We start from the raw sequence: 14,586 nt of genomic DNA, 5'->3' as shown, positions 1-14,586 counted from the left end.
AGACGGAGAAATGTTGTCATAGAGAAAGAGAGAGTCTTGTTCCAGTAAAAAGTGACCATAAATGGACTGATATGTAGACGCGGCGCAGTGAGGAGGAGACTTCATGTAGTAAAGGAAACTTATCAGTTGAAACACGGACATTTCCGTGAAACCTAACGTGAGTACAGCAGCCCGCCTACCTGCCAGTTCTGATTGGCCAAGCTGTTTGAAGGGCACCCTCATCAGCCACTAGGATGCATCCTATGTTAGTGTGGATTTTTCTGAGATGTAATGCGTCCATTAAAACAGTACATTTTATAGCCCGGAAATTATGGTAGTTGTGATTGTGAAAACAGGTGGGGCGCGACAAACAGGAGAACGTCTTTCAATTACTTACCAATCTTTTTAAATGCTTTTTTTCTTTAAGATCATTAACACTAAAGAAAACGCCTACACACACACACACACACACACACACACACACACACACACACATAGAAAGTAATAACGAGAAGCAAAAAAAAGTAGCCGAAAATAAAAGCTCATCAAATTAGATATGTGAGCGGGAACAAAATGTAACGCAGAACTAAAGTGCCGAAATAATGAGTCAGCATGTGAAGAGGAGCGGAACAATCAACAAACTTTTTGGCACAGATTGCAAACAATGTTCATTATTTTTCTGTATTTTTGACACTTTTACATTTGTTTTTATGCAGGTGATGAGTTTAAATTAGTTGAGGTTTATTTATTCATGAAATATATTTTATTTGCATTATGAAACACGACGTTGCTTTTGGCACAGATTGCAAATAATATTTTTCCTGCATTTTTTATTTCTTTTTTTTTTAATGCAGGTGATTAGTTTTATATAGTTTTTGTTTTATTATTAAATATGGTGTTAATTGTTCCCTGTTAGTTCAATAAATCTGAAAATGTGCTATTTGTCAGGATTATTTTCTGGGCAATGGGCAATTTGTTCAAAGTGGAGAAAACACAGAAAAGCTTTGAGAACCACTGGATTAAAGCAAACGTATTAAAGCAGCTGGTTTCTGCTGTTTGTGGACGAGTATGTGCTATTTCCAAATTGTTCGTTGCATTTTGACAACATAAAGACGACCTTCGTGAGTCAATGACAGAAGGCACGTTTCCTTATCTGCAGAAAAACAGCATATTATTTAGCTCAGTCACAAAACTTTAGTTTGTCAGTTTTTGAGCTAAAATGCTTGAATACCAAAAAAAATTACTTTTAATTTTCTATTATGTATTTTTAACTAACTTAATTAACATGTATTTCCCCTCTTTGACCTGCATATTAACTCACACAGCACAATGAAAAACTAACTACAAAGGTCTACGTTTACTAAATGATGACAAGGGAAAAAAAGGGAAAAAAAAACAAAAAACAAAAACAATGTGTTCAAACGCACTAAACTCACCTGTGGATTTGACTTGGCAAGATTTTCAATCTTGATCCAAGCCTCTTCACGTTCTTTTGATTTCGCCTTCTCCCTGACGAGAAAAGCAGAGTGTGCCGTCACCACACCTGCCACGGCTCATATGAAACAACACCTACTGCTACCTGATGGCAGCACTGTGGCTAATTGCAATCGTGCACTCATTCAAACAACACAACAACAAAAAAAAAGCTGAATTTTAATGCGTACTTGTTTTTCTCAGCCCTAAATTGCTGTGTGCAATCATCAAAGAGCTTCTGGTTCATCTCCATGAACAGCTTCAGAGCGTTGTATATGAGGCCGTGGATGGTCCTGGAAACAGAACGACAACAAAAAGAAAGCGTTTTTAAAAATACAAAATATGGTGCTATAGATTTTGTATGAAGACTATTGTTTTATTCAAACTTAGGTTTAATTTTTATCACTTAAAAATATCAACATCAATACTTACAAATATCACCTTTACAAAGACGAAATAGTATGACATACAATTCATTTAATTTTTTTTTTTAAACTTGTGAAGTAAATGGTAACTAACTGTAATTAAAGTACAAATGTTTATCAAACTGTCAAATAAAATTTCTCAAAAAATTTAACTTTTGCTTCTACAACAGATTCTGATTGTTAAATTATTTACATACATCTATAAAAGTGCCCAGCAGGGCTGGGCGATATACCCGGTTCATACCAAATACCGCTATATATTTTCGTTATGATATGAATTTGTAATATACCGCCGTACTGGCCGTACTATTTAATTACACAATTTTCTATTAGGTTTTTCTATTAGCTCTGTCTGCTAGCATAGCATCTCTTCTCCACTGCTAGAATAGCTGCATGCCAACCGACCACTGGGTTACCAGCACCCTCTGCTGGTCCAAACAAATATCTGATGTGAATACAGTACAATGACTTTTTTTAAAGCCCAATTGCTAAGGCACAAAATATATTGTAGTTGCGCTTTTACAATGAAAATGAACTACTATGCAGTTTTGCATTGTTTACTATAGAACCAGAATTTAAATTAATAGTCTTCTTCATTTGTATAATGACTTTATTAATTTCATTCAGGATTGATTTTTAGTTAAATTGCATTGTTTTGAATAGTTTATAAATGGATTCTTTTGACAATGAAAAATAAAAGGAAAATAGTACAGTATTTTCTAGTTTTTTTTCCAAAAAAAACATCATTTGTCTACAGTCTCATTTTGTAAAATAAATTGTGAGAGAATCGGATCGTGAACCCAGTATCGTGAATCAAATCGTATCGGGAGTTCAGTGAATCGTTAGATCCCTAGTGAAATGTCGTGACCCATACTATACAGCAGTGTTTCCAAACCTTTTTTGTCTCATGTACCCACCAAGGTCTCTCTTTAGATTAGGAGAAACCCTTTGTCACTCCAATTCAGTAACCTTTCTTTTTTTTTTTTTTTTTACATGTTAACATCTTGGCCTCAACCTGTGTTTAATACACATTAAATATCAATTTTGTGCATTACCACTACTGTATATCAGATAATATATTTACCTAAATTTTTAGTAATGTGCATAAGATGTTAGTAACAAATCAATGGGTGGAGAAGATGTTGGATGAGCATGTACAGTGTCTGAAATAGGCTTGAAAATGACTCAGTATGTTAGAAATAGATTCATCAATGTTTCCAAGTACCCCCGACAATGTGTTCAAGTACCCCTAGGACAGGGGTCTGCAACCTTTGCTCTCAATGGAGCCATTTTGCCTCATTTACCTGGATTAAAATCCTTCCGGCGCCGAAAAAAAAACCTTCTCAATGAAGACAATACAGTGTATAAAATTCTACACAGTTAAAATAATATCGAATAATTTTTTAATTTGATAACACATGATCATGTTGGTCAACACATGTTAATTGCTAATTTCTTGCAACATATCAAGCATGCATATTAAGGCAGCATGTTGGCAATTAAATACATCTTTCCCCACACAAATACAATCTCTATTTTCTTCCAAAATAGTCTTTTTGTTACTTTAGTTATCTTACAAGGGATATAAAACTTAAGGTTAGCCACAGGTGCAGGAAAGTTGATGGTCAGTAGAGGTTGTAGGAGTTGAAGTAGGAAGGTGACAGAGTTATTGCACAATGTGATTTATTTTTAGGTTAACCAATTGTTTTATCATAATTTTATTTGGTGTTAATGTCATTAATCATCAACACCCTCTGTAAGAAATAACAATTCATTATTTATTTTTTAAAGCTACAAAGAGCCATTGCAAAAGAGTCAAAGAGCCACATGAGGCGCCAGAGTCGCAGGTTGCAGACCCCTGCCCTAGGGGTACACGTACCCCTGGTTTGGAACCACTGCTATACAGCATGGACAGAAGTAGCACCGTGACCTGAACAGGACAAGCTATGCTGTGGGTCCATTCTGCAACAACCTCAAATACCAACACCCATCAGAGACGCTATGTGAACTATCTGACAGGCACTGTGTGAAACCTCTGCCACGTGCATGTACAGAGCCTGTAGCTCACTTACTTGTTCCAATGTGTCTTTGAGTTACGATACAGAGCCGGAAACATGATGGGTAAAATCTTTGCAGCGTTGTCACTGATCAAACTCATGATGTACTCGTTGTTCCAGTAATACAAAGCTCGCTCTGCCACCTGAAACGCAGAGAGAAGAGAGAGAGAGAACCCTCCTTCAGCTACAGTGTGTGTGTGTGTTAGAGTGACAACGGTTAGTGAGCTTACTGGTGACGCACCTGGAAATGTGGGCTGGACACACACTTGGCCAGCTGTCTGAACAGAGGCTCCTGCACTTTAACAAACTCAGACGGCTCGATGACGTCCAGGATCTCCTCCAGCTCGTTGAGGAACATCACCTCCTTAGGACTGTGAGTCTTTGGCCAGTACTTGAGTAGAGCCATCACCACCTATCAGGTTCATACACACAGAAAATCATAAATCAACATTTCAGGGGTTGAAAACATAAGCTGTAAAATAATCAAGACATTAATCGACTGGTGAAAAAAATTAAATGTAAAAAGTAAAAAAGTAAAAAAAAAAAAAAAAAGAAAATCCTTTATAGCACTTGTGTCAAACTCATGGCCCGGGGCCAAATCCGGCCCTTTGGAGCATCCAGTTTGGCTCGCGAGATAAAGTCAAAATGACAGAGAAAACATGAATCATTGTGTAAATGAACAATATTAGCTCGCAGTTTTCCCGGTGCATATATCGCATGATTGCTGTCATTTTTAATGTTTAAATATTGAAAAAACTAAACATTTTTAGAAAATCCTTAAATTTTCCCTCAAATTTTTACACAATATTCCCCTTAATTAAATAGAAATTGGTCACAAAATCTAGGATATTTAAAGTGAACATCCTGTTGTGACTCATATGCTTGGATATTGTCAGTTTCTTACATATTTTGCATCTTATGTATACCTGGCTGTGTAAACTAGGGCAAAATAGTGGTGAAATTACTCATTTTCCACATAAATACTGTAGCCCACTTGAGATTAAACTGCTCCGTATTTGGCCCCTGAACTAAAATAGTTTGATACCCCTGCCCTATAGCATATTAAAAACAGGGTTCTTACAGATTCAGTCAAATTTAATTCAAGACTTTTAAAGGGTTTTTATTGCCATTTGAAATTAAATTTAAGGCCAGCTTCACAGTAAACAATTGGGGGGGAACACCACATCAATTACATATTGGTGGTTGTTAAAGTAAAATCAATACACAAAAAAAACCTGACTAAAATAATCAAAATCACTCCAAAAACACACAAGATGACTACAAAAATAGCCAGAAATCTATAACACATCATCAACAATACAAAAAATAAAAAAAAACATTAAAATAAATCTTAATTTAAAAAACAAAGGAAATGTGAGACGAATTCCAATCATAAATTCATACTTAAGTGTTAAAATTTAAGACTTTTGAAACATTGATTTAAGACATTTTCATGACAATTATGGCTTTATTTTTAGATTCATGAATTTAATGCCTTTTAAGATGTTTTAAGGATCTGCAGGAACACTGTAAATATGACGTACCGGCTCCGTTAGAGTGCTGTCCTTTTCCAAAAACTGCACCACACAGTAGGCCAGCTGGTTAAACACACACAGACAGAAACAGATATAGATTAATAAGTGTAACTGGAAACATATTCAATGAAATTCATAACACAAAGCAAAAAAAAAAAAAAGAAGTAAGCTGGCATCACAGTTAAATACAAATTAAATTGAGCTTCATCTTTTCATAAATAGGAACTCAACCAATTTTGGATTTTTAGGAATGATGCAGATATTGGGTTTTTAAAATGCAAATATCCGATAAATCTGCTATAACCGACGTAAGTGGATAGCTGATATTTGAACAAAATATTAATTAAGGACACATTTGAGATGTTGGAAAATGAAGTGAGATACTGCAATGTTTAAATTCCATAATTTTTCATGTTAGCTGTGCTGTATGAGCAGCAGTGATGAATTCTTCATATTTTTTCTTTAACACGGGGTTAAATGATGAAAACAATAGTTGGCCACATAAATTCTATACATGAGCACAAATTCTTATAATACCCAAATTAGATTAAAAATAAAGGAGCAAAACACAACTATTATTAAAATAAGGAACTTTAATTAGTAACTGTCAAAATAAGGACTGTAAAGCCACTGATGAATAAGAAAGGCAAACTAGTGTCAAGTGCATTTGGGTCAATAACGTGACACTTAATTATTTGTCTCAAATGCCTTTCTTTTAATTAACAAAAAAAAGGTTTAAATGCATTAAAAAAAAAGATACCAAATATGTAGTAACTTAGCATGTATGTGCTCGAAATTCTTCTGTAATTTATTCTGTTATTCAAAGTGTCAAAATATCATGTGGGTATTCTATATCAATTCAAATGTTCTGTTTTAGTTCTTTTACAGTCCTGTATAACATTTCAAAGTATTTCTATTTTTATTTCCATCATAATATTCATGCAAAATTTGCCCGATAATGATAATGCCCATCTTATAAATAATACGGTGAAAATCTTTATACGTCATTGACCAGTTACTGAAAATAATGTAAAAAATAAATAAAGTTGCTCAAATTTCAAACAGTTAACATTAATTGGTAGATTAATCAAAAAAAGGAAAATGTAATGTGTAAACAATGAACTAGTGACTTCTTCCAGTGTTATATTGTAATCATTAATGCTGACTCATCATAAATAAATTAACAGTTGCATATTATAGCCTGGCCGCTGACCGATGTCGATTAATTGGTGAAAGCTAAAATCGGCCCGATTAATCTGTCAGGCTCTAATATATGATTATATTTTTGAATAACATACCTGTGGATGGTAGACACTGAGTGATTTAACTTTGTGCAGAGGCAATAAAACCTTTAACAGGAAAATCTTGTGCTCTTCTTTGAGTGGTAAGGCAAATCCATTGATTATGCTACAGGAGAGACAAAAAAAAAGCCTTCAGTTTATCTGAAAAGCGTCTGACAGAGCAAAGACGAACCAGACACACTTAGAATTAAGGTCATTTTTAATGCACACTTTCTCTAATCTGTATAAGAAGAACCAACGAAAGGGATGCAGACACTATAGGCACCAAGGTCAGAACCATTTTCAAAATAAAAGCTTTACCTTCCAAGTATTTCCAGTAGTTCAGCTATACCATTATGATGCTCCGTCTCATAGATAAACCTAAAAAAAAAAAAACAAGCAGAGAAATGAAAAAACCACGTGAAGAGATTTGAGAAAACAAACGCACCATGTGGTCGTGATTGATTTTTCTGCTACATGGACATAGATATGAAACTGACCTATAGAAAATGTTATTGATCTGTTTTCTGATGTACGCTCGCAGCCCCAAGAACTTTCCATAGATCCTGTGGAGGGTGGTTTTTAGAAAGTCTCTCTCTCTGGGATCTTCACTGTCGAACAGTTCTAAAAGCTGCGAAACAAGGACGAGACGGTTCAGCACAGTTGTTCAGAAAATGGGTTTCAAAACACACTAAATCAGTAAATCGCGTGGGAAACTGTAGCTGGGTTTAATTATAGATTTTCGCAAATAAAAGCGATATTTCTAAACGTTGACAAGGTATAATTGTGCTTTGAACGCGTTTCCATTGAACGTTGTTTTGGGCAGGAGCCTCGCAACTCTTGTGAAATCTCATCCCGTGAGACTTCGGCGCAGGAAGCCGGACGCTCCAAACCTCCCTATAACACTCCGCATTCCTTTGTTGTTTCACGCCTAATGTAGCAGTAATCATTTTTTAACTCATTCAGTGCCACAGACGTAATATTACATTTGAGTTTTTTCACAGAGATTACTAGAATACACCCTGGTGGAGGTCCCTCATCAATATGTAAGTTGTAGTGTGACAACATGGTGCCCTGAAGGTGGCAGCAGCACACCTTTGGATGATAGATTAGCCACTGATGCTACAATTAGCTAAGGAGGAAGAAGCAGGGACGAGGGAGATTATGGCACTACAGAGTGATATTGTGAAGTATTCAGCAGCACACAGCTCCACATACTAACACAGAACATTAAACCATCAACTAAACGGGCCAAACTGGTCATCTCTGCGTGTCGGGAGGAAGAGGAAGTCACGTCTGTGTGATTGACGGGGGAATGGACTTGGAGGAATGCCAAAATACAGTATGAAATCCATTCAACTCTCACATAGATAGCAGAATAATAATAACTTTGCCATCAAAAGCCCTGTCTCAGTGTTGTTTTTGTAGTTTTATAGTAGGAAACCAATGCTGAAGTGTCCCTAAACCAAAAAAAAAAAAAAAAAATGCATTAATAGATTTTTTCAGAAAAAGCTGTTTTTCTCAGCTTTTTGTAACAAACTGGCGATTTGTGTGAAACTTGCCTCTATTCAACTGCGGATTACAGAAGAACAAAACAAGCTATAAACAAAACTATTTTGGCGTCAGATCTCAGATTGTCATAGTACAAAATATATTGTGGGTCTTTAAAAATCAATCTAAATGCTCAAAAACAGCTGGCACTGAGGGGGTTAGAAATTCTGAAAATGGCTGGCACTGAATGGGTTAAAGAGATCCTCCACTGTTTTTACAAATGTGGCCTAAAACCTTTGAAATGTCCTTATTAGAAATATATGCCTAACAAAACATCATTTTGCACCATATTTGTTTTATTCACTTTTAAAAATGGGACTACTTTACCGTTTGAGCCTGTGCGCCCCCTTTTAGTCCATTGATTTCTATAGTGGTGAAGCATTCAGAATCATTTAGCAGCTTTTTCTGTCAAAATGACAACTTGATTTGCGTCATCAATGACGTAATTTCAACATGGCGTGACATGCAAATTGTGAATTCTTATTCACATTCTATTGAATTGCAGAACTTTAATAAACCAACTGACTTTGAAATATAAAGGTTCATCACTTTGGAATGAATTACCTCAGACTCAGTCATTTATATCCACTTTGAACTCCAGATGCAGATGTTAAGTTTCATTTTTGTATTTATCTGTTGCTTTGTATATTGTATTTAAATTGTTTACTTGTAGTTGAAATTTGTGAGGTGGCTTTATAAGACTAGGGTTTTTGAAATATTTTGTGTATTTATCCTTTATATTTATTATTATTATTATTATTATTATTGTGTTTCTAGTTTGTTTGTTAGTTTTTTTTGTTCTTTGCATCATCCACCAAGCTAAATTCCTTGTATTGTTTTTTTAAACTGTACCTCGCAAATAAAACTGATTCTGATGTGCATATTTTTTTATGAAAATACATTTATTTTATCATCAGATTCATGGCAATGCACAACCCAAACGTTAACAGAGAAAATTATTTACTTTGACATCAAACATAAGGAAGACATTTTGCGATATTTTACCTGCATTACAAATTTCTGGTCGATGTACTTCTTTGCGATGTTGGGCTGAAAATCAGCCGATTCTAAAAATCTAAGGAAAAATTCATAGACGAGCTGTAACACAAGAGGAAATAGAAAAAGAATCAAGCAATACATAACGTTAATGAGTGGTCAGGGTTTGTTAGCTTTATTATTGACAAAATACAATAATCATCATAACACTCTAATATGTCACGTTAGAAACAGGTGTAAAGGTCTACCTGGAGGTGTGGCCATGCAGCTTCAAGTGTAGGTTCATCCTCTTCAGGATCAAACTCAGCTCCAGTGGGATTGGACGATGGAGGCAGTGTTCGGAACATATTTACAGCAAACTGAGAAGGAGCAAAAAGAAATACACAATATTTGATTTAAAAACAAAACCATAAATGAACATTATCCAAACTAAAATTTTTCCCAATCAAATCCAGTGTTGGCTTTGTCTAACAGATCAGTGGGAGTGTCTTGTGTTCCTGGTCTCACACTGTGTCAACTGACTCCCCTGGGGGGGCTGCTGTACCACGCTGAGCACATCATGGGACTGTGCAGGTGGTCTGCTAGTACACTGGGAGCCTTGTTGGAGGAGAGGAGACATGCTGCCAGGTGGACACACTGGGGCTGTGCTGTGGGGATCAATAAAAGGTGGCTGATACCGCCACAGTATGAGAGCTACACATGGGACCAGAAAGGACCAAAGGTCCTGGGAAACCCCCTGCAACCCCTTAACCCAGGGGTGCCCAACCCTGGTCCTCAAGGGCCACTATCCAGCATGTTTTAGATGTTTCCCTCTTCCAACACACCTGATTGAAATGACCAGGATCGTTATCAGGCTTCTGTAGAGCTTGATGATGAGTTAATCATTTGAATCAGGTGTGTTGGAAGAGGGAAACATCTAGAACATGCTGGATAGGGGCCCTTGAGGACCAGGGTTGGGCACTCCTGCCTTAACCCTTCCAGGTTCCTGCCCAGGTGGCCTCACACACAGAGGACAGGACTGATTAGGATGACTGTGGATCAGCGGTAGAGTGGGTTGTCCAGTGGCCGAAGGGTTGGGGGTTCAAATCCCACTCTAACCGAGTCATTGTCGTTTTGTCCTTGGGCAAGGCACTTTACCCACATTGCCTTGTATGAGTGAGTATGAATTGTTGGTGGTGGTCAGATGGGCCGTAGGCGCGAAATGGCAGCCACGCCTCTGTCAGTCTGCCCCAGGGCAGCTGTGGCTACATTGTAGCTTACCACCACTGGTATGACTGTGTGAGTGACTGCTGTGAATGAATAATGGTTTCTGTAACGCACTTTCGTTTGATTCAGGTGTGTTGGCGCTCTCTTACTCTCAACAATTCTCTGTGTCGTGGCAGTGTGCATCATGACAAAATGAGTGATCAGAATGATTCAGCAAGAACGATTTAATGTTAACAATTTCATTGTTCCACCAGGTCTAATGTCATGGAGCTCAAATTTGTGGCGGCATGAAGCTTATAAAACTGAGAAAAATCCACGTCATTGCTTAAGTCGCAGAGTTCAAAGTGTGAGGAAAAAGTAGCAGCTTATAGTCCGTAAATTATGGTATATACTTTGTGTACTCGTGCCGTTCTGTGATTATGTGTGCTAGAAAGTAAAGAAAAGATTGTTCTTTGTAATAATTTCTACTACAACATATCAGAAAAGGTCAAACATTTATTCACACAATATGAGCAGATCAGTGCTTCTATGAGCCTAAATTAACACAAGAATTCCCCAGCATCTGATCCACGCTGACATAATTTAACTGACTCGTCACTCGTGAGATTTTTGAGCTACATTTATACGATTTTGCCAACTGTGTTATAACATATTTAACCTTAAAATCTGAGTGTGTGGTTTTAAAAAAAGATGATTTACTGGAAACTCATTTCACAATTCATTCACAGTTAGGTCTTTGAATATGTAGCAGTGAAGTAGGATATGAAAATTTGAGCAGGATAATCAACTTTTCATAGGATTCTGTAAAGCAGTGATTCCTAACCTTGTTTTGAATCATGACCCCATTTTTATATGAAGAATTTCTGGCAACCTTAAAGACATTTTTGATCAAGTTTGTTATACTGTATTACAAACACAGACCGACCAGTATTAGTAACAAGTTATGCCAGCTCAGATATTAATATACTGAACTTTGTGATTGTCAAATATACATCTAGTTGAGTATATTAAAGTGACAGTATAGAATACAGTTGCTTAAGATTTTGTGTGGTTTTAATTTGTAAAAGAAGAATAATTTAAAAAATACATATTTCATCAGTATTTTTTTTTTTTTCTTTTATCAATTACTGAACATTTCCGGCGACCCTACATGGTGTCCCGACCCCAAGGTTGAAAAACACTGCTGTAAAAAATCCACTAAACACGAAACCTCATTGAAACTCAGAAACAAATGTGAAACCAACTGGTTTCATTGCCTAAATGCACCTTTCCACATTAACAGGTAAATGTAAACATGACCCTCCTCTTAAGTTAACCTCACAGAAAAAACAACTCCACTCACCATGTGCACCACCTCCGGGTAGATGGGTTCCGTTATGACATTCCTGTTGTGAGTGATGTACTCCACCATTTCGCTGAGTGCCGCCCGCTTCACTTCCTTCCATTTCAGGTCGCTCAGTGGGTCGGACAGGAAGTCGAAGAGGACGCAGCATTGCCGTAGCTTCTGGATGAAGAGCTTCTCCTGCTCCGCCGGGGCCACGTCTAGACATGGACAGAAGATAAAATAATAAGACTCAAATCTCAAAAAGGTTATGAGATATTACAAATGGTAGACACTAAATGTTAACTGGCAGAAACTCCATTAAAAAAAATCTTTGCATTTTTTTCCCCATTGTTGTTCGATCCAGTGGCTCTCAACCTTTTCAGCCCACGACCCCCCAAAAATAAAGGTGTCAGAGACCAGGGACCCCCACTGCAACTGAAGGTAGTTGAACACAGACATGAACTTTGAAGAACAGTCAATAAAGGAAAAAGCTTTTTGGGGTCCATCAATAAAGTCAGCAAAATGATGATTTATTGTTCTATGAATCTGTGATAACCACATTTATGTATTTATCTGAATAATATCCAGAAAGTTTAGTATTATTTGTGCCATAGTATATGTAGTCATCTTAAAGATGTAAATCCTTGTTTTAATCAGAAATAAAAAGGGTTAAAGTGACCAAAAAGGTAGTGAAATGGGATTTTAAAGACTGCAAAAATTGGTTAAAAGTTGCAAATTAGAGTGGCCGAAAACAGAAAGAAAAAGTGGTAAAAAGGTTTCAAAGTGTCGATATTGGAACAATTAGTTTAAACTGGCATGACAAATTGGTTAAATTGGCAAAAATAAGCATGAAAGATGGTGAAAAGAGGTTAAAATTGACAAGAATGTGTCAACATGTGAGACATTAGGTGGAAAAGTGACAAAAATGTCTTGAAAATCGCAAAAATGTGCAGAAAAGACATTGCAATTTGATGGAGAAGTGGCAGAAATCAGAGTAATGTAGCAAAAAATGCATTAAAAGGAGCAAAAATACGGCAAGAAAAAGTGATGAAAATAGGTTAAAAATGGCAAGTTTGGTGTAGTTGCAGAAAAAGGGTAAAAAAATAAGCAAAAAAAGGCTAAATTGTTCAAAAATATTCTTGGACATTTGATTTTATCCATCTGACCACAAGACATCAGACACGCACAAAAACAACAACATGATGTCAGCATTTCACACAAGTAGAAAATAAAATAACCCAATCAACTCAGAATTCCAAACAGCTGTAGTGCAGTAAAGAAAACAGGGCGACGCCATAATTAGACACATCTGTGACAACTTTACTGTAGTCTTTGTTTTTATTTCCATCTTATGACACTCGATACATTCCTGTAAGACGTCTTTAGACAAGGGACTATTCTTTTTTTCAGAAGCTGCCTGATAATTAATCTCTTATTAAACCATAAATAAATCAAAACACAACAACCAGCTCTTACAGATTGACTTCAATATAAGGATTATAATGACTCCAGGATGACATTTAATAAAAAATAGAAATGTTACAAATAATACTACAGTTAGTAAAGAAGTGTTATTAGGTTACAAACTTATTACTGATAAAAATAAAAAAAGAATACACAATGAACGCAGAGATATGCAACTTTTATCACAGTAGGGGCCACAAAAACGTGATTGTCTAATCCAAGATTATCAAAATATTTATGTTAGCTTTTAAAATAATGACAAATAAATAAATACAAAAAAGGTTTGTGTTTGTTTTGTCAATCTGTATATTTTTTTTTAATTTTTGTGTATTTATGTTAATGCTCTATGTTGTTTTTATTATTTGTGTGTTTTGTGTACATGTGTTAGGATTTTGAAGATTTTTTCCTCTAATTTTTTGGGGGTTTTTGGAGTAATTTCGCATATTTTTCTTGTTTTCACAATTTTTCTGTTTTTTTTGTGTATTTGTGGTCTTCATTAGGGTTTTTAAATTAGAGCTACATTCTACTAAACTACATTTTAATAAAATAAAATAATTATTTTAATGATATTAAAATAAAATAAAATTCCCTTGAGCTTTTTTTATATAGCATAAAACATAAAAATAGACAAATCTAACAAAGTAATTTACATGACCTTTAAAATAGGAATTACTTAAATAAAGTGCTAATAAACAACATCTGCTAAAATAAATATGTTGTTTCATTCTTTTGTGTTTTTGGAGTCATTTGTGTATTTTTGTTGTTGTTTTGACTATTTTTCAGTTATTTTCCATCTTTTTGTAGTCTTGTGCGTTTTTGGTGTAATATTGTCTGTTTTCGTCATTATTTTGTGAATTTTTGTGTGTTCATTTTGGGGGTTGCAGGCCATCAGTTGCATGTGTGCAAAATTAATATTTTTTTTACAATTACATTGTAGCAAATAAAAGTCTGGTATAATTGCTTAGTAATTATAAAAATAAAACCAACAGTACCAAAGTGTAAACGTGGCCTAAACATTGAAGCTCAAATGCAATATTTATTTTGTTTCCAACAGTTCCTGCAGCTTTAAACGTTCATACAGTAGTACACATAAACCATACAGTATAAATGCATGTGACACAGACAGCTGCCAAAGATGCTCTCATTCAGCCAAAGCACATTTGAATGACATTACCTTATGAAACGGCTATCAGCGCTATGATTAGCATCAACGCTGGTACACTGCGTTCTGATGTGGCCGATGGGCAATTATTCATTATTCACAACCTACACATGATGAGCCTATGGTTTACAGTA

The 14,586-nt window shown here is 35.7% G+C and overlaps 1 protein-coding gene across 1 annotated transcript in view; it reads right to left on the bottom strand.

Annotated features, from left to right (window-relative positions):
• Nucleotides 1-1,128: 1,128 nt before the first annotated feature.
• ppp2r5ca (protein phosphatase 2, regulatory subunit B', gamma a) overlaps nt 1,129-14,586 on the bottom strand; it is a 29,859-nt gene continuing 16,401 nt past the window's right edge. The window contains exons 4-15 of the mRNA XM_028437188.1: nt 11,845-12,044; nt 9,545-9,655; nt 9,306-9,398; nt 7,250-7,380; nt 7,071-7,130; nt 6,768-6,876; nt 5,479-5,532; nt 4,176-4,346; nt 3,950-4,077; nt 1,644-1,745; nt 1,390-1,488; nt 1,129-1,132 (exon numbers count right to left, since the gene is read on the bottom strand). Of these exons, the coding sequence (XP_028292989.1) occupies nt 1,129-1,132; nt 1,390-1,488; nt 1,644-1,745; nt 3,950-4,077; nt 4,176-4,346; nt 5,479-5,532; nt 6,768-6,876; nt 7,071-7,130; nt 7,250-7,380; nt 9,306-9,398; nt 9,545-9,655; nt 11,845-12,044 (1,262 nt within the window). The remainder of the gene's footprint in view (nt 1,133-1,389; nt 1,489-1,643; nt 1,746-3,949; nt 4,078-4,175; nt 4,347-5,478; nt 5,533-6,767; nt 6,877-7,070; nt 7,131-7,249; nt 7,381-9,305; nt 9,399-9,544; nt 9,656-11,844; nt 12,045-14,586) is intronic.

This window comes from Gouania willdenowi, chromosome 22 (assembly GCF_900634775.1).
Source record: "Gouania willdenowi chromosome 22, fGouWil2.1, whole genome shotgun sequence".
In the NCBI taxonomy this organism is placed as follows: Eukaryota; Metazoa; Chordata; class Actinopteri; order Blenniiformes; family Gobiesocidae; genus Gouania; species Gouania willdenowi.
The sequence above is the reverse complement of the archived record's forward strand: the minus strand, read 5'-3'. Positions and strand labels throughout refer to the sequence as shown.